Source organism: Falco rusticolus, chromosome Z (assembly GCF_015220075.1).
Source record: "Falco rusticolus isolate bFalRus1 chromosome Z, bFalRus1.pri, whole genome shotgun sequence".
Taxonomy (NCBI): Eukaryota; Metazoa; Chordata; class Aves; order Falconiformes; family Falconidae; genus Falco; species Falco rusticolus.
Genome location: NC_051210.1, coordinates 36,491,570 through 36,518,364, shown reverse-complemented (window position 1 = coordinate 36,518,364; position 26,795 = coordinate 36,491,570). Strand labels below are relative to the sequence as shown.

Genomic DNA, 26,795 nt, shown 5'->3' with positions numbered 1-26,795 from the left:
GTGCCAAAAGGTGCCCAAAGCGCCTTTTCTCTAAGGAGGAAAGGAAGTGACACATGCACAGGCATTTGAGGCAGAATAAAGCATTACATTCTTACAGTAGCAATGTTATTTTGAGCTTGCCCTTTGATCTTGCTGAGCACAGGTTGACCAATTGTGTCAGCACACCAAAATTTTAGTAAGGAAGTGACATCTGAGAGTTTCAGAAGACACTCTTTTGCATGCTCTGTTCAATTCCTCTGTATCTTGTTGGCAAGAACTAGAAACGCTGAGAACTGCAAAGCACAGAGGCACCACTTATAATATGTTTAATAACCCAAGGAATTAGGTTAAGGAATTTATGAAGGAAACTTACAAGGCTTTCAACTAGGAGTACAAAATATGCACTACCTCACCAATTAAAAAGTTAAGAACTACCATGTACCCATAACTTATTCCCACAGAAAGTAATTAAGCAGACTGTGGATTAATATCCCTCCTTCATGCACAAAAATAAGACACTTAAGATACTGAACTACAATACTGAGGCAAATGGTCAATTTTAACATATGTTACAGATTAATTTATAACTACTACTACAAAAAAAAAACATCCATTAGGGTACATGTAAATATCTTTCCTCAAAGGCAGATGTGTGGAGCTCCTAGAGAAGCCACTGTAAGAAAAGCCATTTTAGCAGAAATCATTAGCAGTACCCCAATCAACTTTTATGAAGCTAGGAACACCCCAAAAGGGAGCTGTACATACATATTTGTGGACAACGCTACAGCCAACTAACTTTTTTTCTCCAAATCTCCAATAATTTCAGAAACAAAGGTTTTACATCCTGAAGTCTATTCAGGACAACTTAATTTCCAATCTTGAACAGAAACTGCCATACCTCATGAAACAACTATATTTATTTAGAGATAGTGACAAGTCTAACGTGAGCAAAACTTTCTTGAAATAGAATTAGAGTTTGCTAAATATATATACCCCAGTAATAAATAAGTTACATTACTCTGCCAGCACATATATACCTCCATAACCTTAAAAATCCTTAAAAAACCATAAAAGCATAATGTAAAGTTGATTATAATAATGTCATGATATAGATTAATTATTTTTATTTTGCTTTCAACTACTATTTTTCTGTGTCTAAAGCCATACGCTTGAAAAATCACAGTCTGTCCTCAGCCTGTTCTGCCACTTCAGTTATACCATTCCAGGTCCAGGACTTCATATTTATCTTTGTTAAACTTCATGCAGTTCTTGTAGGCCTGATTTTGCAGCTTGTTAAGGTCTCTGAATGGTGGCTCCTCCTTCCCACATACCTATCTATCTTTCCACTTTGAAGTCATCTGCAAACTCAGTGAGGGTTCAATCATACCTTTAGAGTATTTTAAAAGGTATTGAATAGCACTACCAGACCCAGCATCAACCCTCAAGGAACTCCAGTTGTGACTAGCTGACAGTTTTGACTTAAACTATTAACATTACATCATCCTTTGACCTTGGCAGGTGAGCCACTTTTCACGGTCTGTATGCCCAGGTATTTTACCAACTTCTCTACCAGGATGCTAGTGGAAAACACATTAGATTCCTTGTAAAATCAAGGTACCCAGCATCCATCTCATCTGTCATCCACTGACCAAGCCGTTTCATCACAGAAGGCAACCAGGCTGGTGAAGCGCAATCTACCCTTGGCTGAGTTTTCCCAGATACTTTTTTGTCTTTCATTTGCCTGGAAACAACTTCCACAAACACTTGTTCCATAATTTCCCTGGAGACTGAAGTGAGACGGATTGGTCTGTAGATTCCCAAATCTTCCTTTTTGCAAACGGGTATATTTGCCCTTCTCCAGTTGCTTAGGTCTTTAATGACCTTGCAAACATGATAGATGGTGGTTCTCCATTGCACCAACTCAGATACACATGAACAGGATCTGATGGGATGTATATGTCCAACCAGTATGGAAGGACTTTAGCACAGTCCTCCTTTACTCTCGGTGGTTTGCTGTTTACTTTGTTGTTGCTTCATGGCACAGAGACTTGGGAGCTAACCTTCCCCATGCAGACCAAGGCAAAGAGAAAATGGGAGCACTTCTGCCTTTTCTGTGTCATTCGTAACTAAGCTGTCAGTACCACGCAGTAGCAGACCTACATTTTCCTTGAACTGTTACTTGGTAGTAACATATCAACAGGGTGTTTCCTTGTTATTCTTGACGCCTTTTGCTAGTTTGAGCTTCAGCTGAGCTTCTTCCATCCAAAACATACCTGAGCAATATTTTTGTATTACTTTTTGGGAGTCTGTCGCATTTTTCAAGGGTAAGGTGAATAAAAAACTCCCCCAAAAATACATTAATGGATATTTGAGAGATCAAAAGACAGAAAGAAGCTGCTGCTTTTTTTTTTTTTTTTTTTTTAAGAAAGGGAATGTTCAAATCTAAATGTTTAAGAGCTACAGAACACACAAAATAAAATGTACTGAATATGCTCCAGTGTATTCCTAAATATTTTCGAGATTTAATATTCTGACTATATCAATACTTACAAGGCAGTTACTAATTGAGAACATTAAGAAATGAAACATCATTTCATTAAGAATCATAGTTTTGACTCTTGAGGTATGACAGATCTGAAAGTTAAGGACCAAGAAATGGAAAAAAACATTACTACCTACTAAACAAGGAACTAGCAATTGCTTCTGAGGATAGGCTTCTATTATGGAGTACCACTGAAAAGAAAGGTCTTACTCAAAAAGCAGTACAGCTTACTCTCTGCCTTTTCTGTTCCCTGAGATTTCATATTTTAAACTTTTAATCAAGTATGTGCATGTAACAGGTAAAATTTAAATTAAAAGATCATTTCTCCAAAGATTAATCTCTAAGAGAACAATGTATCGCTGGCAAAATACGGCTTCACATAAAAGTCTTTTTTTTGTTTTGTTTCTTACTCCTTAAGGACAGATAAAAATCTGAGATTCACATTAACTTTGCCTGTGGTGTCAAGTACCTCCAAACTTTTCAATGAGGAAGGAATCCCACGACATTTAGCTTCAGTTTCCACACAGTTTTATCCAAACTCTCTTATCTTCTTATGCTTAAATTTTTCTTCATATTTATTTTTTTATTTGAAATTAAATAGACATATTCACCACTTTTACATGGCAAGTATAACTTGGATCTCTACATTTTAGTGCATTTCATACTGGGATTTTTAAAAAGATAATGGCACTTCAGCAATTTAAACAAATTAGGTAGTAAACAAAAAACACAACAGTAAAGTCAGTAACATATAACAAAATATATTTTCAGCAAGTGCTGAAAATTTTCTTTTATAAAAGGGAATAGAGAACTCCAAAAGTTATATGTAAGTGTTCAGAACTCATGTTTTTCACATGCACAAAGTTCTTGGAAAGTCAGTACACTATAAAGATCCGGACTGAACTGAAATGAATGTAATGGTACATATGCTCATGATCATTAGGAAGAATTTTAATATATAAAGTATAAGGAACCAGAAGAGTAAAACCAGTACATTACCATAGGACCCAGCCTTAAGAGTGAATGAATATATTTAAAAGGTGGTTCTGAAGTCCCGAAGAGCTATAAACAGCCATGGGCTAAAACCACAGATCATGGCCCTGTGCCTATCTAATTGGGTTGTCTCAGTTTTTGGTACTGTTAAACACACACATTAAGGAGGTTATGATAGATTTTTCATAATTGCCTGTTAAATAACATTTTGTCTAAGAAACTAGTTAGCAACATATGGTTATTACATGGTTTTTAAAGCATCAGACTTCATAATTCACCTTTCATAACTTAGGGGTTGTCACCTACTTTCTCTATTAATCATTTGCTTTATTGAACAGCAACCATGAATCCTACTGCACACTGGTATAGACACAAATTTCTGCACACACCAACTGAACTAAGAAAAATTTATTTACATGTAACTTTGGTAAAAAGCAAGGTGTATTCTAAATTTCAAAACAAAATGAGAAGGATGTTGGCTGCAGTCGTCTTAGTCAAGGGAAAAACAATTTTGCATGAAGGATGATACGTATGTTCCCTACACAAGGAAGTAAATAAAATGAATAAAATCATTTAATTTCTATGTAAGACTTTATATTCCTGAAGTTCTCTAAATATGGATATATTAAGTCAAAAATGATATTGATATTCTTCCATATAAGATTTGCTGTCATAATTTATTAGCGTGACTTGGATATCAGCACTTTTTGCGTATATCCCCTCTGAACAGAAAAGTTCCTGAGAATCCTCAAACTGTGAAGAACAAACAAAATGTCTGCAATACCTGTATATCTGAGCCTTTGGCAGGATGCCAGTCCTGAGCATGCCCTCTGGAATGATGGCAGTCTTGTAGATCCACTGCTAAAGGTTATCTCATATCTTGCAATAATTTACACCCAGATCAGCACATTTAAAGCACTAGCTGCTGAATCAGTTCCCATAAATGGGATATTTCAGAAAATACAACTTTTGGGGCTTTTTTTAAACTTTTTTTCTCTTTTATGCTTTTAAATTTCAAGCCTTCCTTAAAGTCTAAGGTGCTAATTCAGACAGGTTCCTCCTCAAACCCAGGAACCCGGAATATAAACAACCCTAACTTTATTATATAAAGTTCTACAATCCCTTTTCAATGCCTACGCAAATTCAGACCAGATAGAAATTAGTCAGCTGACTCTTTTGCCATCCTGTCTAACTCTACACCAACAATATTGTCTAACACCCAACAATATTCCGCCTGTTAACCTTTTCTGCACCAACAAAAAAAAAAAAGGTAGCTTATACCTTACATGCCTTTCCTGAATTCATCTTCACTTGCGGAAGGGGGCGGGGAGGGGAAGAATCATTATAAGGATCCTAATCTCACCTCTTAAAAACAAAGCCAATTTTTTCCCGAACACTAGCTGATTTTCTTTGTGACACTTCCACCATCCAACAACTGCCTTAGTCACCCCCTAGCCTCTTACAAAGCCAAAATATTGGGAAACTTATCACAACAGGGCTTCCTTTAGTTTCCTCCATGGCACATGAAAGAACACCAGTACTGGTGAAAGAACAAGAACAGTACAGCTACGTGTTTCTGAAGAGTAAGTTAAGACAGTATTAACTTTGATTCTGTGCTATGCTTCACTTCTAGTGACTTCTGCCAGGCTAACAAATCAGGACTAGCAGAGGACACAGTCATAAAGACATTATCCCCGTCTCTCAGACAGATACAGAGTTAGTGGAGAAGATCCAAAAGACGGTTGTGGCAGCAGTGAAGGCCACCTGGTAAGTGGCTAGGAACCACAAATACAGACTTGTCGAGCAATCAAACCACGACAAACCTGTTTGTGCTGATCTTCAAACACTCGCCCATACAACAGCACAACTACTTAAACATGGCAAGACTGTAAGTTTACATCTCACATCACGGTAATGATAAATACTGTAGTTTAATAAAAAGCAATGTATGTTTCAATTATTATTCAATACAGAGGGGTGTTTTAACAAAAAAAAAAGGTAATGCTACTTCCTATACCACTTGTATTTCTATGTTATTTCCACAATAAGCATTACAGAAGTACTTCTTTAATCCAGTCATTCTGCTAGTCTGAACATCCAACTTCCTCAAACCACTTTCCATTTTCAAATTCAACCTTCACTAAGAGAACTTCTCATCATGCCTATAACATGATGTGCATTTACTTTCTGGTAATGACACATGACTGAATTCTTATATAGAACAACAAAGGTCAAATGAGACAAGCATAAAAGCGGCATTTTTTACCCTACTATTTACCTCCAAACTAATGGTGGAATCATTAATTGTGATTTCTATGCATTATAAATCTTTCATTAAGAATATCCTCTGAAGAGATCAGCACCAGAGTCTTGGTTTTTAAACAAAGAACTAAAAGTAACTTCAACAGAATAGAACATATGCCTATTTTAACACCACTACTACCAAAAAAAAATAGCATTAATGTAGCATCACATTTCATTTGTATCAGGTGCAACAGCTTTGCTGTTGCAAATACCTAATCCCTATGATGACAAGTAATACACAATATTCTATCTTTTGATTAATAAGCAGGCATTCCTAAAACTTGCTAGTGGTGAGATTCTTCATCCTTCTTCTTCAATCTTAAATGAATAGTGACACTCAGACTGAACAATCTCAATAAATAGTACTAAGCCTTTCAACTCAAAGAAATACAAACACACAGAATTTTGAGCAACCAGATGTTTGTTCCACTTTGATTTCTAATAAATTAAGTAATCAGAAAAAAAGGGACATCTTTCATTGCACTTTTACAGATGACTGACTCAAAACTTTTGCATATACCATATATCTGACCACTGCACATATGGGGCTTTTTATGTTAAAAGGAATTGAAAGTGCTGGGTTACCTATTTTGATTAGTAATAATTACAAAAATAGTTACCTAACTGTACACCCAGTTTCATGAGCTGTAAATAAAAAAGGAGGAAGTGTGTTATGTGGTAAAAAAGAGAAAGTCACAATCTCTTCTAAAGAAGTCGTGAAGTCAGTATTCAGGCATAAATACTATTAAAGAAAGGAGAGTTTTTCCTAAGAAAAACCACAATTTGAACTCTTGTATCACCTGAATGTAGTTGAAGGCATCAGTGAAAGCCCCTTCTGCTTTTTCATTACCCTCCATCCCATCCCTTAACGTGAAAGGCACCACCCAGTATCTCTAGCTCCCTTTTCTTCAATGATCAGTATTAGTCATATCGATATATTCATGGGAAACTTCCAGCAAGATTCAATGACAGTGGACTCTGTGCTGCTATGCAGGAAGTGATACTTTCAGTGGAACATCTAAAGAAGCCGGTAAATAATCCATGTAGCATATGAAAATAAACACACCTTGTGAAAAATATCTGTAACAATAATCATGACTTGTTGCCTCCCAATTACAAGATGATCACTCTCTGCATACAGCAGACTACAGACAAACTTGAGTACAGATTCTGAAGTAATGGCCTTAGAAAGATTAGAAGAGGTTACTGAGGTTGACTGAGAGTCTTTTCAAGCTATAGCAGGTGAGAAGAACAAGGACTTCTGTAAGAAAACTCAAAAACGAGAAGAAAAGCCTTCAAAGTAAAAGATATGAGCTCAGCTTTGGCCATCTTAAATCTACTCAGAAAGCTCAAATCTTGAACTTAAAAAAAAAATAAATTTAAAAAAAGCATTAAATTCACTGGCATTCCTGTACAAACATCTCTGGCTCATACTAATACTGGGCCAGCACTCAAGGCCAAGGTCTTGACGTTCCACACAATGCTGTGTGAAAGTAAGGACAAGCATTTGAGTCATGAGCAGGAACATCTCTTAATAATGCTTTGTTCACACAGAAGTCAGACAGGAAAACAGCAACTGCAATTCCGTTTCTCATAAACACCAAGTTAAGTAGCTCACAAGCAGTACTTTCCCTTATTCCCAGTGTTCCAAAAGGCTTCAGACTTAGAAAAATAAATTAAATGCTTTGCAAATAGCGAAGTTTCCCAACTATTGAACATGTTTCAGCATCAATGTTGCAAACTCATTTCTATTTCCTAAGGATTTGTTATTTTAAAATACTTCTGAGATATTTGATCTCTTCTATTTTTAAAAGACCATTCAATAGATTTGTCACCAAATTGCTTCAGAAAAAGAAAGGAGGTCTGACATCGGAATATTACCTGCCATCTGGAGGGGCTTCAGAAATCATACAGATTAGTGGTATCTGAGCCCATCCACATGCAGTCAGGAAGTTCCAGCTGGTGACAGGAACTCCACAAAGAAATGTTAAAATATGAACAAGAGACTATTCTAGACCTAAATTCCTCATATTCTACAAAAAACTGCTGTTGCACTACTAACATGAACTACTGACATTAAGCTGGAAAACACTGATAGGCATCGTAGACAACTACAAATCTGCAAGTTTTTATCATTAAGTAGCTTTTGTTTTTTGCCTAAAACAGGCAGGATCTGACACAAAGAATTACAGCATTTCTTCTACTTACCTTTTAAATTTCTTTCGATGTAAGACAATAAAAGAGTTGCCTGATTTATATAAACAGAAGCACATGTGTATTTCCATTTATTAAAGCACAGATACGGGATCAGCATTTAAACAGGAAAAAAGAAAAATCTATATAAAGAGAAAATGATCTAAAGAGACACTTCAGAATTTCTTCATTTTCATATTACTTGTATTAATTTTACAAAGGAAAACACTTTGAAAGACGCAAAACAAATCTCTCCTGCCTGCGTATGAAAAAACTGCATACAAGATTCATACTATTTTTGCTATGGCCAGGTCTCCACCTTTTTCTACATCACTGCATGAACATATTATAACTGTGAATATATAAACAACTCCATACTACATTTATGTGGATTCTTGTTATTTTTTTCTCCTCTGGCTTTCAAGAGCTGCACATTCAATCTAGATGCTGCAAAAAAACAATCTTTTACTGTACTAAACCTATAACAAAGGTGCCCTTAAAGAAAACCAATGTATGCGGCAGGCAAAGACAACAGAAAAGTAAAAAATGTTAATTATTAGAAGGTTTTGTTCATATTTGTGTCAATTATGTATACATAATTGCATTGTGTGTTATTCTATGTCATTTATAGAAGGAAACAGATAAGAAACTAACTGTTGTAAATTGTTTTAAGATGAAAATGCCACAGATTCAGATATGTCTACATACCTCTGCTACATGATCATTTTATTCTTTTCAAAAGCAACTGGAAAATCATTCTTTACCATGCAATATCTATTTTTGCCACGTATTGCGCACATGTATTCTATTTCCAGCACACATTACCACCAAACACATGAGATCAGATTCTTTTTGCCAGCAGGTTTTCTCAGCTAAGGATATAAATGGCAAAGCAGGCTCAGTTCCCTCAGCAATAAAGAAATCAGGTGCCATAGGCACTTAGTACACCAGGGTAAAGCTCATACAGAGTTAGTTAGCTCATACAGTGCGCTGTGGCAACCTACCTCAGAGAACAGGAAAGAAAACCAGCAGCCTTTCTTCACAAATCAAGATGTCAAACACCCATAGATGTGACATGAGTATTTCAAATGATGGCAACTATTCAATTTGACTTAATAGTTATGGAAGAGATCTGGACCTCAGACACCACAGAGAAAAGTCAAATGCTCAGAGGTACAAAATACAAGTAAAAAAGAATTAAGGTCCTCATCTAAGCACAAACACATTTACAAGTGGTATGCTACATAGCAGGGGCCTAGCCAAAATACTAATTCAATAAGGATAAGTTAACAGCCCTAATTAATAATCTGTATATCTGTATCTTTCTGTCAAAGTGGTCTTCATCTGGTTTTAGCCACTTTAAAATCACACAGTTTTTAACCATTCTATATGGAACATAGACAAGAGAGTGTAACTTCAGGTGTGGAGCATCCATATGCATGCCCTGAAACTGTAGCAAAGGCTCTAGCCAACATCTGAAACTAAGCTTGCGGCTTTTGAGAAGATGTAGGAGAGTCTATGAAATGACATGGAATTCACACATAATACAGATTTGATTGCTTTCTTTTAACCATGATTTAAAGATGATGAAAACAGTGAGAATTACACGAACTAAAATAGCTACCCTCTATGATAATCATGTTAAAATGGGTCTGGTATCATAGAGTCAACCAAATTGCTCAACACCCCTACTGACCTGTTATCATCACTGAACCATGAACAAATTGGGATTACTGAAAGACAGAATTCTGTCTAATAAACTCCTCTGTTTCCTGTGCAATAAATAAAATTGCATTTCAAAATTAGGCAAAGCTGTCTTAGTTATCTACAACGTATTCATTACAGGGATGTACAAGCAGCTTGGAAACAGATGAAGTTCCTGAATTGTCTTAATGCAGGATAGGATACTTACCCAGCTTTCAAAAGATTAAAAAAAATTAATAAATTAAATGTCTTCACTCTTACATACAGAGAACTTTTTCTCTATCCCAAGATTTGAAATGAAAGACTTAAAGCAAAAGCATATTGCTGATGCAGGCCTATAAATACAGACAGCCAAACAACATTTTGTAATTTAGGAATATATCTCAAACTGTTTATCTAATACCTGATACTCTAAGGTGCTCCAATTCCAGACTGCAACTGTCCACAGGCAAAGTAGTCAGAATAACAATCCCAATAAGGCACCTCTGAAAGTTTGTGCAAACTGCCAACCATGACAGGCTAGAAGTACCAAAAGAATCTTTTTCCAAAACCTGCGTTTCTACCTGAAGAGTGCTAAAGATACTTTTGGATTAAAACCAGCTAAAGAGCAACTCCGTAAATACTAAGTTCTCAAGAGTTCAACACTGCACTATGAAAACAGAATAGTAAAAAAGAACCACCCTCTAGAGCCGCAACACCTGTTAGAACAGGCTTAAAGTGACTTCAAGCATCCCACTAGCAAAGTTAAAAAGGAATATAGTAACATTATAGTAATGTTAGTATTCGTTACCATACAGGGCATTTCTGGGGCTACCCCAGCTAGTGACTTAAGATTTCATCGTTGTGGCCACACAGAACTACAGTTTTATACTAGGTTTGACTCCAGCTAGCAGATAAGCCTCCACCCAGTCACTTGCTCACTCCCCAGCAGCCGGATGGAGAAGTAAAATGCAACAACAAAAGCAGGGGGACACACAACAGCCACCACTACCACCCAGTTTGTGGACTGAGATTAAGGCAGTTTAATAAGTACAGGGGGGCGGAGGGAAGAAGAAAAAAAATTATGCAAAAGCAACCCTCTACGACCAGCAACCGATGCCTTGTGAGTCCTGAGCAAGGTCTGCTTTGGAAAAACAACTCCCCAGTTTTACTGCTAAGCATGACATCATATATTACGGAATAGTCCCCTGCTCAATTCAAGCCAGCTGTGCCTGCTGTGTCCCCTCCCTGCCACTTGCACACCCTCATCACACTCAGTTGACACTGTTTTGGTCATCAATCTAACACAGAGCACCATAAGGCTGCTATAAAGAAAATTAACCCCATCCCAGCCATGCCTGTACAAGTTTTTAAGATAAGACCACTAGTACTCAAACAAGAATTTGTTAGCATATAGGTCAACGACAGACGAAACACAAATACTTCAAAACACCTGCAGAGACCTACAGAAAACCAATCCATACAAGAGTACCAGAGGACTCACCTGAACTGCCTTGTGACTTCAAAGGGCCTAAAGATACCAGTGAAGACTGCATAGATATTCCTGTAGCTTTAGATATTAAATCAACAGTTACTGAGCTCTAATATATCTGCAGGAAATCTGCACAGGCTACAGTTTGATTAAAGATGAAAAATTACACCATATTAAGTATTTTTCTGAACAGGAGAATCTCAAGCATACCAAGAAGACTTTGCTCACTTCCACAGAAACAAAGGCAGTTCTGTACCCTCTTCACTCATCTACCAAATTGAAGACTTCAGCAGTGCTGAATCTCGCAGCCCTCAGGCTTTGTTACACACACAAGAGACACCAGAACTGCTTTGCTGATGGTTATTGAATCATAGAATCATTTAGGTTGGAAAAGACTTTTGAGATCATCAAGTCCAACCATTAACCTAGCACTGCTATTATGTCCACTGCTAAACTATGTAAATCACTCTAGGGCTCCAGACAGTCAACAGACAGAAATACACTTCAAGAAGGCAGTTCATCTGATCTCCACTTTGCAGAAAGCCATCTTTAGTAGAAAATCCAAAGTCACCTGCTTTTGCCAACCCTAACATGCAAGTTTTCAGCTAGAACTTTTTTACTACTGTCAACTTTACCTGCACATCTCTATATTACATATATAGGTAACTATAAAAATTTCTTACATGGTGTCATGGACACGGACAGTCATCTAACTGCAAGTTTCAGTGATATGGGATAGAAAAGGAAAAGAAGGTGTGATGCATTTAAGCAAATACCTGTACACAAAGTTCAACACAAGTTCTAAGCAGTCCTAAGCAGTGCCACCAGGACTATATTTCAAAAGTCAAATCCCACCATAACAAGCACATGGAATGTAGGAAGTCATCTATACATGTAAACCTAGAAAAGGTGGATTTGTATAAACCTGATAGAAATACTAAAGAACACATTTTAAAAACCAAAATTAAATGCATTACAGTTACAACAGATACATAATATAGCTATTGAACATGCATTTCCAGTTCACACAAGCTGCAATAAGCCGGTTACTTCACCAAAGACATCTGTGGATCAAACCTTAGAGAAGCATATTTTAAAAAGCTGACAAATACAGACCAAAACTATTTCTGGTAATTCTCTAAATACTGAAATAAAAAACACGATATATTTTATATCCAGAAAGCAGAGTCTCTTTACAAAAGGAACTGGGAAAACACATTGTCCGATTACCTAAGGACATCCATTGCAGAACATTGTTTTCCCAATATAAAATGTTCTGCATCCATCTGGTATCTTTTCCATTTTAATTTAGTCTGTTCTAGTAAAATCCACTCCAGAGAAGACTTCATTATTTTAAAATTAACTAAAGCACTTCAGCTAAGCTCTGCATACACATTTCACTGTTCTAGGTACTCAAGTGAGTGTCTTTCACTGCTTCATAATCATCTTGACAAGATGTCACTTTCATTTAAATTCTAGGACATACTTGAAGATGCTTCTCCATAGCTCCTGCTTGTGTCAAGTCTGCACACCAAGCCACCAGGAATTTCTACTCAGAAGACTTCTGTATCATTTCTGTAACCAACACAAACATCTTGAGCATTGTGTCAGTTTCAAACGTCTCACAAAACTGTAGAAGTTCTCCAGCTCTTCAGGATCCTATTTAACTTACTTATTCACAAGCTATATGGTTATACTTACTCTCATTAATGAAACAGCATTCAGCCATTTGCTTGTAATAGTCTTAGCTCTAAAGTTAGGGTCAAACCTTTTATTTTCCTTTAAAAAAACAAGCTGCACTCATTTTTTTTCACTCAACTTAGTATAAACTACATGAACTAAGGGAACTCAAAACAGCCAAGTGTATCCTTCGGACATCTGTCTCCCTGGGCTTTCTGTACAGCTACTCAAAAGACAGGATAACCTCAACAACTCTGACTGCCATACTCAGAATCCAAACAAATAAATTTCTCTTTCCATCAGTATATTTATGCTTTGTGACTACTTCTCCAGAACATTTTAATAATTTTAGACATACAATTTGATACATTTTTCCCATGCTTTTATATATATTTTTAAAGGATTTTGGGGAAGTCAGTCCTGTTTCCTGTTACCCTTCTCTGGTTAAACTAAAGAACTAACCAAATTCCACTCTCTCAGAAATATTTCCTTTACCTAGAATGTAGTAGTTTTAGATGGTTTTCATTAGAAAATTTCTTCCAGAAAAAAATCACATTATTTGCATACATTTGTTCTAATGGATTAAAAGCCTAAGACAATTCATTAAACAGAGTAAACTAAAAAAATCAAGATTACTAGCAATTAAAACTTACCCCAACCTCACCACGTTCTACAACAGTTAAATATACAGTTTTATACTTTACAGCACACATAAGCCAGCTGAATGACACCTAGTATAGACCACTGTTGCTCAAAATTAGTTTTAAAGACAGATATCTATCACGTAAAATAATCCCACACTTTAAATAACTGAAGTAGGTGTTGGTTTGTAGTTCCATGTGACTGTGTTAGAGAGTCCAGCCTTAGATAAGTCTTACACTAGTAAAGCACTACTAGCTTGATCATTCCTATTAAGTCATTGTCCACAAAAATTATGATTCTGCTTGGCAAGAATCACCACATAACTAGAGGACCAAATCAGACAGATTCGTTTACTTAGGTAAGTCTCAAGTAATAGCATGAATCTCAGATTCAAGATAGCTTCAATTCTAATGGGAAAGGAGAAAGAAGAATGCTTATATTACTGGTATAAACAAACATTTTACATTTCCATTTTTTAATCAGATATCACAATCCACAGAAAAGAAGGAATGGTCAGATGGTCTGTTTCATCAGCTTGAAAAGGCAAATCTCAAAATTACATCAATCAAGGGAAAATACTGCTAAAATGGTGTCTCTTGTAATTTATCCTTCACTAATGGCCTGGTCTTAAATTTGTTATTCATCAGCTTTGTACTCACAAATCACAGTGAGCTATAGTCTACAGCTCATTCAAGACCAAAAAAGGAAGAAAAATTGCATGGAAATATCCACAACTAGCATCCCAGCTGAATACACCCAATTACCAGAAACTTTTTTTGAAAGTTTTATGCTGTGGTAATAAATGAATAAAGTTGTTTCTGCTTCCACTAAAGCCTATGAAAAACTTTTGATATTGGAGACGGATACACTGTGGTTGAAAGTACTTTCATTTCAAATAGTCTTCAATCAGTGGAAGAACATAGTCTTTCTCAAGACTCCTGGCACTAAGTAACTAACTAAAGTTATCATTAGAGAACTTTAAAACTAGAGGAAAGGGACACAAAACATTTTATACAGAAGTTTTATACAGAAGAGTACACAATGTAGGAAGACAGACATCTAAACAGATGTCCTGCTGAATCCTGATGAAAAGAATCTTGCATCTCAAGTAAGGGATGGCAGAAAGAACAAAGCAGCCACAGGTTTAGTCCCTTCTTTTGAGGTTAATCCACTTAGCTTCTGTGCAGTACCGATTACCGAGTACTGGTCACTACTTCAACTGGAGAGAAAGCTTCCCAACTACTTTTATTTAACCCATTTTTTACACAAGTTCCTCTGAGACTTTGTATGACCAGTCCATACTCAATTTCACAGTTCCTCAAGAATAAAAAGATCTTGGATAGTGAGAAACAGAAACAAAAGTAAAAACACCTTCCCCTATCCTTCCTTCTTTCCTAGTTCAACTTCACTACTAACTCTTCTACCTCTTTCCCCACTGAGCAGCACACAGGGGATGAGGGTTACAGTAAGACTATAAGACTTCATCTCTGCCACTCCTTTCTCCTCACACTTTTTCCCTGCTCCAGCATAGGGTCCCTCCCACACAAACTGCTTTACCATGGATCCTTCCCATGGACCAGAGTTCTTCAAGAATTGCTTCAGCATGGGTCCTTTCCTCAGGGTACAGTATTTCAGAAACACTTCTCCAGTGTAGGTCCCCCATGAGTTGCACCTGCCAGTAAATATGCTCCTGCACAGGCTAGCCAGGAACCTGCTCCTGATAGGGCTCTGCATGGGCTGCAGCTTCCTTCAGGGCACCCAGAGTTGTGTTCTCCATGGGCCGTACTGTGGATATCTGCTCCACAGTGGTACTCCGTGAGCTGCAAGGAGACAACTTGCAAAGCTTTTTTTTGAAAAAAAAAAAAAAAGACAACTTTTGCTGCAAGGGAATCCCTGCTCTGGCGCTTGGAGCAACTCCTTCACTTCCTTCTTACTAACCTTTGTGTCTGCAGGGCTGTTTCTCTCATGTTTTCCTCACTCCTCTCTGTCACAGCTCCTGCGAATGTTTTTTTACCATTTCTTAAATATGCTATCACAGAAGTGCCACCAGCACCTCTGGCAGGCTCAGCTTTGGGCAGCCATGGGTCTGTTTTGGAGCTGGGTGGATCCCACTGTGTCCAATACAGGGACAGCTCCTGCTCTGTTCTCACAGGGACTACCACCAGGTAAACCCAATACACTGGTTTAAAAGCTCTGTTCCCAGCTACAGAATAACTTTAAGTAAAGCGACTGGGGGGCACGGGGGTAGGAACAAACAAAAAAATTTCCTGTAATTTTCTCAAATCAGGCGCTGTAATCACTAATGAGAAGGCAGCCAAGTGATACTTAGCTGAAAGTTTCACAGATAAGTAGAACTGACTGCACTGTTGCTGACAGTCCCATCCAGCTTCCTACCCCATTTGTTGTGCCTGCCCCCTCATAGGAATGGATCACTCTTCTGGATTCCAGAAAATTAACACGGTCATATTCTCATACTCTTACTGAAAGACTTCCTGGAAACCTTCCATTTGCATTTTTTATGCAGCTAAAAGGTGGATGCACATTTATCTATTTTTTCAGCCTAAACTACGCATGCAGCTATTTACTGTGCCACTATGTGCTGTATTAACTACAAGCAATTTTTGTTTTCTAATTTCCCTTGTTCTACAATTAGCACAAGGTTAAGGTAAACATGGGCAGAATAACATGCATCAAGTAACATGCTGAACCTACCTGAACTACGTTCCAATACTAGAATCATGTAAGTGATCGATTAGGAACATGGCAGCTCTGCCATACTTAATGCCAAGAACAAACTTTTGTTTAAGATGAACTTTTCTAGCTCTCAAAAATCCAGTCATTCTAATTTCTTCTGAAATGCAGTATGGCTCCTCAGGGTAGCAGGTAGAGGAGCAATTGGAGTTATTTGGCTGAGATATTTCCAAAAGAAAGACATTTAAACCAGTTTTTCTTATTGGGTTTTGGGGGTTTGTGTATAGAATAGGGGATTAAACCACAATCCTGACTGCACTCTTTATTGGCTCCGTTGTTCAGCATTTGCTCCAGAAAATCATGACGTCTATTAGTTCCTTCAGAAAAACAACAGCAGAAATAAAATTAAGAAGTTAAATCACCAATGTTGGGCAAATGCAAGCTGTGGCCTCCAAACTCAACAGATAACTCCGCACATACTCACAAGACACAGCTGTCATATGGCTGACGAACCTGCCAGATTTTGCATAACTCACGTTGCTGTAGGGGAAACAACTGTCATTGAGCCTAGCAGTCTACAAGCAGCTAGCATCAGTCTGAATCTGAACTTTGGTGAAAGTCTGCAATAAATTAAAAAAAAAAAAAAAAAAAAAAAAAAGAACCTTGCTACAGTCTACCTCTGAAGGCATTTATTTTGGGGAATGAAATGTATGTACAGCAACAAAAATATTCAAAAGACACTGAAATATTTTCGTGCATGATCTGAAGCCTCAATAGGGAACACTGGATTAACAAACAAACTCTTTCCTCGATTCCTGTGCAGGAGGTGCAATCTGGAACACCAAATTATGACCTGGAAAAATATAACCTCTGTTCTTGCTTACTTAACACAGACTGGAGGGAAAAAGGAGACTACATCCACGTAATACTCCCCTACTACTCTTGCTAGTTCAACAAAAATAAGAGTAGGTCAAGTATTTGAGAGCTATTATGGAACTCCTCTCCTCCTCCAGATCAAAAACCCATAAATGAAGACTTCAAAGATCTGCTCTACCAGGCTTGTCTGCTTCATAAACTTCTGCCAGAAAAACTACACCAGCTGGAAATGGCAGCCGGGAACCACACACCATACAGCCAACTCAGCTGTGCTGGAAACAAAATTCTGATGTAGACAAGTTATGCCAACCGGAAAAGCATTTGTGCTGGCTTTACTCACACCACAGACCCAAACTATGAATTTTTGCTGGCAGAAAGATTACTTCTCCTTTTCCAAGAAGGGGATTTTTTGGCCAAGCTGCAGTGACTTTTAGGGCAAAGTGGTTTGAAAAGCTCCAATACTCAAATATTTCAAATTATCCTGAAAACCAGTTACAACAAAAAATAAGTTAATTATCTACTGTATTCTGATATGTCTCAAAGATTTCTGAAATAAGGTCTCCAAAGAACAATTTTTTCTCAAATCTGTCCACTAAAAATTGCCTCAAAGCTCACCTTCTATGTGTGTACACATACAGAAGGCAAAGAACACACCCATCTCACAATCTCTATTTCATTTAATGCAGTTCACTTTACAGAAGCAGTGCTGAAGAGCCTGTTCTTTAACAGTTATACTCTAAACACACTCACCAAAAAAATCTCAAGAAGCTAGAGGTTCTTGACCCTGAAAGCTCTCCTAACTCTCCCATGCAAAAAGAAATCCAGAAGTGGTCAGTTCCTCTAGGGAATCATGGCATTTCATTATCCCCCCATATGAAATATCAGAATTTTGCTGTGTACCAACAGAGGGTGAATGGATGCAGGGAAACTGACAACTCCTCACATGTGGACCTTCACGAAAGAAACAATCTCTGATTGTACTAGGCCAGTCAGGGTTAAGCAACTGTCCTGGCTGGCCAGGCACCAGAGAAAGGAAAACAAAACAGTAACCACTCTGAACTGTAAAACAGCAGCATGGCATTTTGTTTATTTGTATGAGCTGTAAACTGAACCAATGGACTATGGGCCAGTAAGCTACTGCCTGAAACAAACACATAAAGAATAATTTTTTTTAAATGCCTAAGTGCCTTCTTGACAGGAGATGAAAGGAGGCCTGGAGGAACAGGACAGTCCTATGGGAACCAATAGTACATGAAATAGCAGGTGGACAGGAGGAAAGAAAACAGCATTAAAGGAGTCTGTTTCTTTAACTATTGTAACCATCAACAAATAAAACTGCTTACAAAGAGAATTACATTACCTGATCTCAAATATCCATAGTTTGTAATTGCAAAATGTAACATAATCCCCATTTCACATCACCTAACACATAAGACAAGAGTGGGAGAGAGGGGAAAAAAACAAAAAAAGGAAGAGAGAAGACTTGGAATCACACAACAGGCTTTAGTCTGCCAAAACAACACTTCCAAATGCAAAATTCTGTAATAACTAAAAGTTCTACAAATATTATTTTGGCTTTTATTCAAAGCCTGAGGAAACGGAACAACAAAAGCTTAAGGTGCAACATTAGGTTGTTCAACTCTTCAGACCACAAACATTATCAAACGCTATCTGAAAACAAAAAAAGTAGATCTTGGGTCATGTATTTTATTTGTATCTTCTTTCAGATCTCATGTAGTTAAGATCAGAAGAAGCTGTAAGATTGCCTCCAGAATACACTGCCACTCCAAATTAAGGTTTTGCAACAAGCTGTGGACAGTCCTTTTTCCCTTCCTCACACTGTGCACAGAGTTACACTTCCAGAAGTTTTATGAAGATGAAAAATCCTGAAAATCTGCTCACAAAACTACCTTAGCAATATTACTAATATATATATGTTAATATTACATTAATAATGCAAAATTTAGCTATTTGAACTGCCTATGTCAATGTAATTCAGTCCCTTGTGTGAACACACCACAGCTCTTAATTACTTGATCACAAACTTTTGACACCTTCCTTGCAGGCTGTGCCCTCCTCAAGGATGGAACACTGCCGCCAGCAAATAAAAAGAATCCTGCACACTCGCCTGTCTTGGCCACAGAACTGGGCAGGCACACAGTGTAGACTTACATAGGCCAGAACTGGTCATACGTGTTCTATCCAGAAAGGCCAATATTTTATTTATTTGGCTTTAGACAGAGAAAGGGGCCAGGAACTAACTCTGAGACAGAGCACTTCTGATGGAAGCACAAGGAAGCCTCCTAGACATAATGCACCCTTAACCCCAGACAAGCTGCTCTTTGACTTCCAGGTGTTCCTTTTGATCAATGCTAGAATATTAATGAGGAACTTCCTGCACTAATGGATGTATAGATCATAAGAAAGAAGATACAAAGAAAGCAGTAGTAAAAGATTCAAAGCGAATCTCTGTGCAGAAATGAAAAGATATGACTGCCTGGCACAATCTCTGTATTTTATGGAATTTTCACATGGTGAAATACTTTGTTTTCCCCTTCCCATTTCACCATGTGAAAATTCCATGATTTGGAATCATACTCAAATCCACATCAGTCATCAACAAAGTTTAAATCTTTTAATCACCCACACTGTCATTTTGGGAATAACAATTGGATGTCATGTTTTGTGGACCAGCCCTTAGAAGGAAACAAGACACTTGGCTTGTGGCTTTCACAGATTTTTGTTGATAGCTGAGGAATGGCAAGATTTAAAGACCTTGGATTTCATTCCACACATAAAAGGGAATTACATTCTAGGACAAAGTTTCTCAATCTGCGGTCTGTAAAACATCAGATGGTGGTCCAAAAAATCATCATAAAAAATGTATTTTTAGAAACATACATTCCCACGCATGCAAGCAAGAAAATATAATTGAGGAAATAGAAAAACTAAAACAAATATTCAAATTTTAGCCTAGTTGAATTACACTATAACACATAAGAAAATGTGACATTTCACAAGATGATACTTGCATTTTTTTAAGGAAATTGTCCTTGAAACAGCACATTGTCCTTTGACATTTAAGTTTGAAAACGCTTTCTTCTGTTCTACTGAATTTCCTAAGTCCCCTTCAGAAAATGCTTTGTTACCTGTTTCCTCCATGTCCCACTATGCTTTGTCTAGTTTCATTCTCTTTACAGACACCCCTTAAAGTCATCTATAAAAGCAACCCATCCAGCCACTGAGCTCTTTACGCCTACTTTCATTGACAAACTGTCTCACATTTTCTCATTCATCCTGAAATTCAGTTGCCACTGTTGGAACACTATTTATTTCACTCGTTCAGCTGCAGGAGTTTCCTTTTCTAGGACTCTCATATTACCAGCCACTTTTTTAAAAAAAATTACATACACCTAGTCCACACTCTACCCCTAACTCCCGGCTTCAAGACCTGGATATAGCTATCCAGGCCTAGTCTTTCACACTCCTCTTCTCAGGGCTAATTGCCCTTCCTGATGTCCACACACAAACATCCTTGTACCTTGTCTACAGTCAGCTGTGTATACATACTCACAGGCAACAATGACTACACTAAATCTTAGTACCAAAACAGCTCTGCAAAGTCAACGAGCAAAGAATACCAGAGAATTACTTGGAGCTCATAAATACAGTATTAATAGCATACCTAATTTTGAGGGAGAGGATCTCAGTATTTCTGCTCTCATATTTCCTGTATAACACTACCACAAAATTCATGTCTATTAGATTAAAAAATTAGTTGAAAAACCTCAAAAGAGTTAACAAATCTCAACTAATGGCCACCTTTTTATATGAAGTACATAACACCTAACTTGAAACTCCATTTGCATGTGTTGCTGTAATGCTGCATTATTCATCAGTTTAAAAACCACAGCTTTTAAACTTTTCCCCTAAGATTAGTAACTGATCTTTAAAATTTGTTTTAAAACAAGGTACAACATTTAAATTAAATATGCTAATTAATGCACACATTTAACCTATTTATATATATTACTAAATGCTGAATTGATTACTTTCTTTTTTAAGACAATTCTTTTCATAAGTCTTACAGTGACAAACTGTATCTGGATGTAAACAGACATTAAAAGCACATAAAAATTTTAAACTCAACTAATAGCACTTAGGTAAAAAAAACTGGGAAAACTGTTTTCCATTTTAAACTGAATTAATTATGTTATGTGTGGCTAGCAAGCTTCATGACTGCATAAATGATCAGAAAAGAAAGATTTTAGAACTAATCTCCTCCTCTTTCCTGACAGTTCAATTTGTATATTAGAAAGCAGAAAACAACTTCTGTTTTCAGTTTCAAATGTTCTTAAATTAATTTTGAACAAAGAACTGGACGGGACATAGGAAAATAAGGAGACTATTCACTTGATATCCACAAAATACACGGTTGCTTCAATTGATTTTGACATGTTGACAAATTCTGTTTCTCAGTGTTTGGTAGTTGAGAGCTTTCATTTTCCTGAGCACTTTTGCAAGACACATGTGCTGCTTGGTAAGTGGGTTGGAGGGTGTGCTTTTTATTTCGTTTGGGGTTTTTTTATTTGCAAATACACTCAGCCTGCAGTAACAGTCACATTCATAATGAATTTTAAGTTTGATTCTTTAAATAAAAGTTAATTTTAATGTATGGAAAATATGGGTTTGATACAGATTTCTACACAACGTTTTACATGGCCTCTAGCATTATGTGGTCCTCATTCTGAAGCACATGCAAGACTTTCCAGGAGCTCAATTAAATGATTTTCCATCACCGTGAATAAACTTACATATTTTTAAATACTTTATGACACAGAAAGAATAAAACCAATATTAAGTTCTTGTTAGCAATTAAGGAAAATAATTTTTAAAATGTTTTGTTTGCTACTGAGATGAATATATACAAAAGACATGTTTCCTTGGAATCTGGGCTTTTGTTGTGCAATATGAGATAGAGATTTCCAGCTTCTCAGGAAAATTAAGTTTGCATACCAGCACAGAATATCCCTGGGACTTCACTCCGGAATATAACAGTTCGTACTTTCTTATCAGATTTCAAAGCATCCACAGCTTTTGACATCTACAGAGAAAAGGAGGAAGGGGAATAACCACATACTTTTTAAAGTGCTTAATTCTAATATTTCACCTTTACACTAAAAACTATCCTTTTCACTTACCATTTTTAGAAGATTTTTGTTAAGTGCATTCTTGGCATGCGATCTGTTTAATCCAAGCACCACAATTCCTGGAGGGGGAGAAAAATTATATCATTGTTACAATATAGTGAAATACATACTATCTATGTGAATTATCATTTTGAAATTACAGGAAAAGCATCACTGAGAACTGCAAAAATCTACTAGTGTAATCACTTACCTGGTGAGTTTTTGAAAGAAAATAAATTGACTTACCGTTTCCCATGTTAAACATTTCAATGTTCAACAGTAATTACATTTATTTTAAGAATTAAAATATGGCCCTAACACCTTCATGCGGAAATAGTGCTTACAAAGGCTGATGTACAATTACACGATTGTATGCACAAATTTCATGTTTGTGTGTGAAGTGCCGCCATGCAACCAGTAAAGATACTTAATTATAAAGCACGTTTCCATATTTAGACAGCCTGCCTTTCGAAACTTCTTAAAGCAAGTGCTACAACAGCTAAAACTAGCAACTCTGATATAGATAAAAGGAAGTCACAAACACAGAAAGACTGCTACCAACAGGAAACCTGAACTTTTTGTTCAAAAAGGAAAAAAATAATAGAAAAATTCTCCCACAAAAACTATGCTTAGTGCTTGGTACACAGCTCCAGTCACACATTCACAGCTTTCTTAGTCCAGTTAGAGATCAGTTGTCTCATTGACTGATTACATGTTCATGGGTTTGAACTTTGCAACAGCAACAGCATTTGTTTGTCCTTATTTCAACCCCCCTCATTTACCAGGTATGATTAGCAAAAGGGATGCCTATGTTTACCAAGCAATGTTTTAGACAATCACTTCCTGAACACACCACAACTCCCTGAATTCTAAATACTAGCACACACTCCTATTTAATCGACCAAGCCCTGGTAAGCTTTTATCAATCAAGATTATTTTTTGTTGTTGTTGTTATTTGAAGAATGCAGGAGTAAGGGGAGAAAGGTAAAGGACTAGGACAGGAACCAGGAACGAAAGACAAAATGGGAGCTTTCTATCTCAAACAAAAATGCCCACAGTATTGCCATTAATCTACAAGATTAACAAAGACATTCCAGAAATAGCATTTTCTCAGATATTTCCTCACCACTCATCTTTGCACGTATAATCATAAAATCATTTAAGTTAGAAAAAAAACTTTTAAGATCATCAAATCCAATCAAAACCTAGCTCTGCTGAGTCCACCACTAAACTATGCCCCTAAGCACCACATCTACACATCTTTTAAATGCCTCCAGGGATGGTGACTCCACCACTTCCCTGGGCAGGCTGTTCCAATACTTGACAATCCTTTCAGTGAAGAAATTTTCTATGATATCTTATCTAAACCTCCCCTGGTGCAACTTCAGGCCATTTCCTCTTGTCCTATTGCTTGCTGCTTGCGGAAAGATACTGACACCTACCTCGCTATGTCCTCTCAGTTATCTATACATAAGGCTCTTGTAGCCTCCACAGGGTGCTGGTCTTGTCATCTCAGTGCATAGTACTTCTTCTATTTCAGGGAAACGCATCCTCCCAAATGACTGACCCATTTGTGCTTGAGCCCACTCCCTTTCCCCTTCTTCCTCCTGCATGTATGTCTTTACACAAGACAACATTAAAGACAGCTCCTGCTCCTTCTGTAGTTACCAATTTGCAAAGTCCTCCACTCACCAGCTACCACTCAAGATTCAAATAAGAATGGTTAAACACAAGTAACAGAGAATACATTATTCTTGCTTGTTTCCACTGTACAATAAATTTCTATGTATAGACACCTCCTAAAAGTGGGTAGGAGCCTGGCTAGCCCAAATGACCTTCACACCCTTCTTCTGTAAGCCTACATTCCCACTTTTTCATCCCCATGGTTGGAGGTATTCACCTAGGACCTCCTGCAAGGACCCTTATTCAGCACTTACAAGGGAATCTGTTTATATTTTGTTAAGCAAACGGGAGTACTGCTTCTTCTACAGTCACAACTCATTCTTCAGGTAGATTACTCCAAATACAAATATTTCATGTTCAATGCAAGTAGATTTGGCATAAGGCAAAAGCAGCACCACATGTTAAAGCAGCAAAGAGACACTTGACCAGGCTTTGATTTTGAATTCTAAGGCACACTGCAAATCTGATGTTTGACTGAAATAGAGATGCTATCACCCCAAACTGTTCTTCAGTTAAGAAATAAAGTCCTTTCCAGAAACATTTTTTTGTCAACAGCAATGACACTTTTGAATTGCACTTCTATTTTTCTTCTCTTCATTAGAGCCTAAAGACTGCAGCTTCACCACCAATATTAGTGTCTTTAGAAGGAAGTTTAATTTAGCATTAAAGCTCTTTTAATACTTTTTCCTATGAAGGGATGATCCTTGAAGACAAATCACACAGGTTGGTTCTTCTTAGTGGTCTACCAAGTCATAAACCTACCACTTCTGCCAGCCTCTCCAGAAAAATAAGAGGTAAATACAGATCACAGCCACAATGCTGTTCTATTTGTTAATTAAGAAAAAAAAATAATAAAGCAAGAACTGCAGCAGGAAAAGCATGAAAGACCTACAAGAGAAAATTATATATTGCAGTGGTGTATACAGAAAGACATCCCTTGAATTCTCATTTGAGTGAGTTTTGTTCTAATATGCCACTACTATAGTACCTGGGCATCTATAAAACAAATGCTTAGGCTTTTTAATACTGCAGTAAGATTTGGGAAGTTTTCCCTATGTATTAATCAGTGACCAAACGACAGGCAGATTAAGTCCCTGCTCAAAGTCACAAAACAGAAATTGAAAAACAGAATTCCTGATTTACAGCTCAGAACTTGATCCTTCTCCCTTTCCTAGTCCACCCCTTAAGGAGCTCCTGGCAAAAACTATTTAAGGCAAGTCTTCCCCATTTTGCACATTCAGCAAGATTTAAAACCCTGGCCACATGGGTACATCAATTTTAGACAGGATAAATTTCCCTAACCAGGGTGAAAAGGAATAATCAGGCTCATATAACACTGCAAAGCCCCACCAACCCAATTATAAAGAAGAAGAAAAAAAGCAAAATGTTCAGACAATACTGCCATGCAGGTAAACATCCTGACAAATATCGTCAGTCATGCAGAAATTCTGATTATTTTTAAATACCTGTTACAATGTCATACTTACCCTCTAGGTGTGCTTTCCAAAACATTTTTTTTTTCTAAAAATTGTTTGAAAATCTATTCATAAAAGAAAAAAATAACTTGGAAGTCATCATTACATTCATCAACAAATATGAGTAGAAATAATAAAAGTAATAAAATTCCAGTATCTATATGGTGTCAAAGTGGCAGCAGATAAACTAAGAAGGAATAAACATTCACATAATGCTAAACTCAATATTAATTCTACAGGTTTTCCTGGGAGTCATCTCTACATTATTTCAGAATGTTCTGCAGCAAATAATATGCATCTATTAAAAATTATATCCACATAATAAAAACTAACTTCTACCCTGTTAGCTAGGCTCTCCAATGGACTACGATGACTCCTGATGCTGTCTAATGTAAGCAGTCATATCGCTGTGTACTGCTTGCCTAGCTAACCATCAGAGGAAAAACATATCCAGATGTACAATATGTTCTCTACTTACAAGTTACCTTTGTCAAATTAGAAAGCTGCCTGTGATATAATTCTTCATGTTTAAAAGAAAACTCTATGAAAGTCATATATAAAATATACGATGCTATCGTTATTTAAAACTGCTGGGAGAAGATCATATTTCCTTCTATACTGCACAAAACAGGTTGATCAATTTAAGTGAAATTATTGGGTCATGGTTTAACTGCAGTTTATATCAGCACACAGGAAATGTTACTTTAAATAATGATGTTTGTCTGTTTATCTTGTGCTTTTTAGTTTTCAAAAATATTCATCCTCCATGTTTGGCAGGAACAGATTTAACAGTTGCTTAGAAATAAATCCTGTCTTTACACTTATATTAGTAATTTTATCTGAGTTAGGAAGATTCACTACATATGTATAAAAAGTACTTATAGAAAGACATTTATTTGTATTAGCATACACATACAAATGATCAAACGTACTTTTTAATAGTTAAAAAAAAATATCTGAATTATGCACTGAAAAATGGAGGAAGGATCAATGACAGCTAAGTTATTTTTAAGCTTGCCTCACTTAACTACTCAGATAAACCAAAGCACACAAGTTGACTAAGGTGTTTATTATTCTAGAGTAGTTTCTTAAGCAAAACAAGAACCTATGGTGAGCATATCATGCATAATTCTGGTGGTTTCCATTGATCACCTTATCAAGAAGTATTCAAGTGCAAAACCATACAGATGTGTACTAGGCGGTATTTTTTAAAAACACCAAAACATTTTCAAAATTCCGTATCCACACACTTTTTATCTCTAAACACCACTTTAAAATCTTTCCTTCACTTCTTTGATTAATACATCTCATCTGCTCAGTCCGGCTTTATTTAAACAAAGCAAAAGAAGGGAGAACGCTTCCGATTCATCAGC

General features: G+C 36.8%; 1 protein-coding gene across 4 annotated transcripts in view; it reads right to left on the bottom strand.

The window, feature by feature from the left end:
- AUH (AU RNA binding methylglutaconyl-CoA hydratase) overlaps positions 1-26,795 on the bottom strand; it is a 113,910-nt gene that overhangs the window by 83,600 nt on the left and 3,515 nt on the right. For all 4 annotated transcript variants that reach the window (XM_037373364.1, XM_037373362.1, XM_037373363.1 and 1 more), the window contains exons 2-3: positions 22,277-22,344; positions 22,092-22,179 (exon numbers count right to left, since the gene is read on the bottom strand). In XM_037373364.1, the coding sequence (XP_037229261.1) occupies positions 22,092-22,179; positions 22,277-22,344 (156 nt within the window). The remainder of the gene's footprint in view (positions 1-22,091; positions 22,180-22,276; positions 22,345-26,795) is intronic.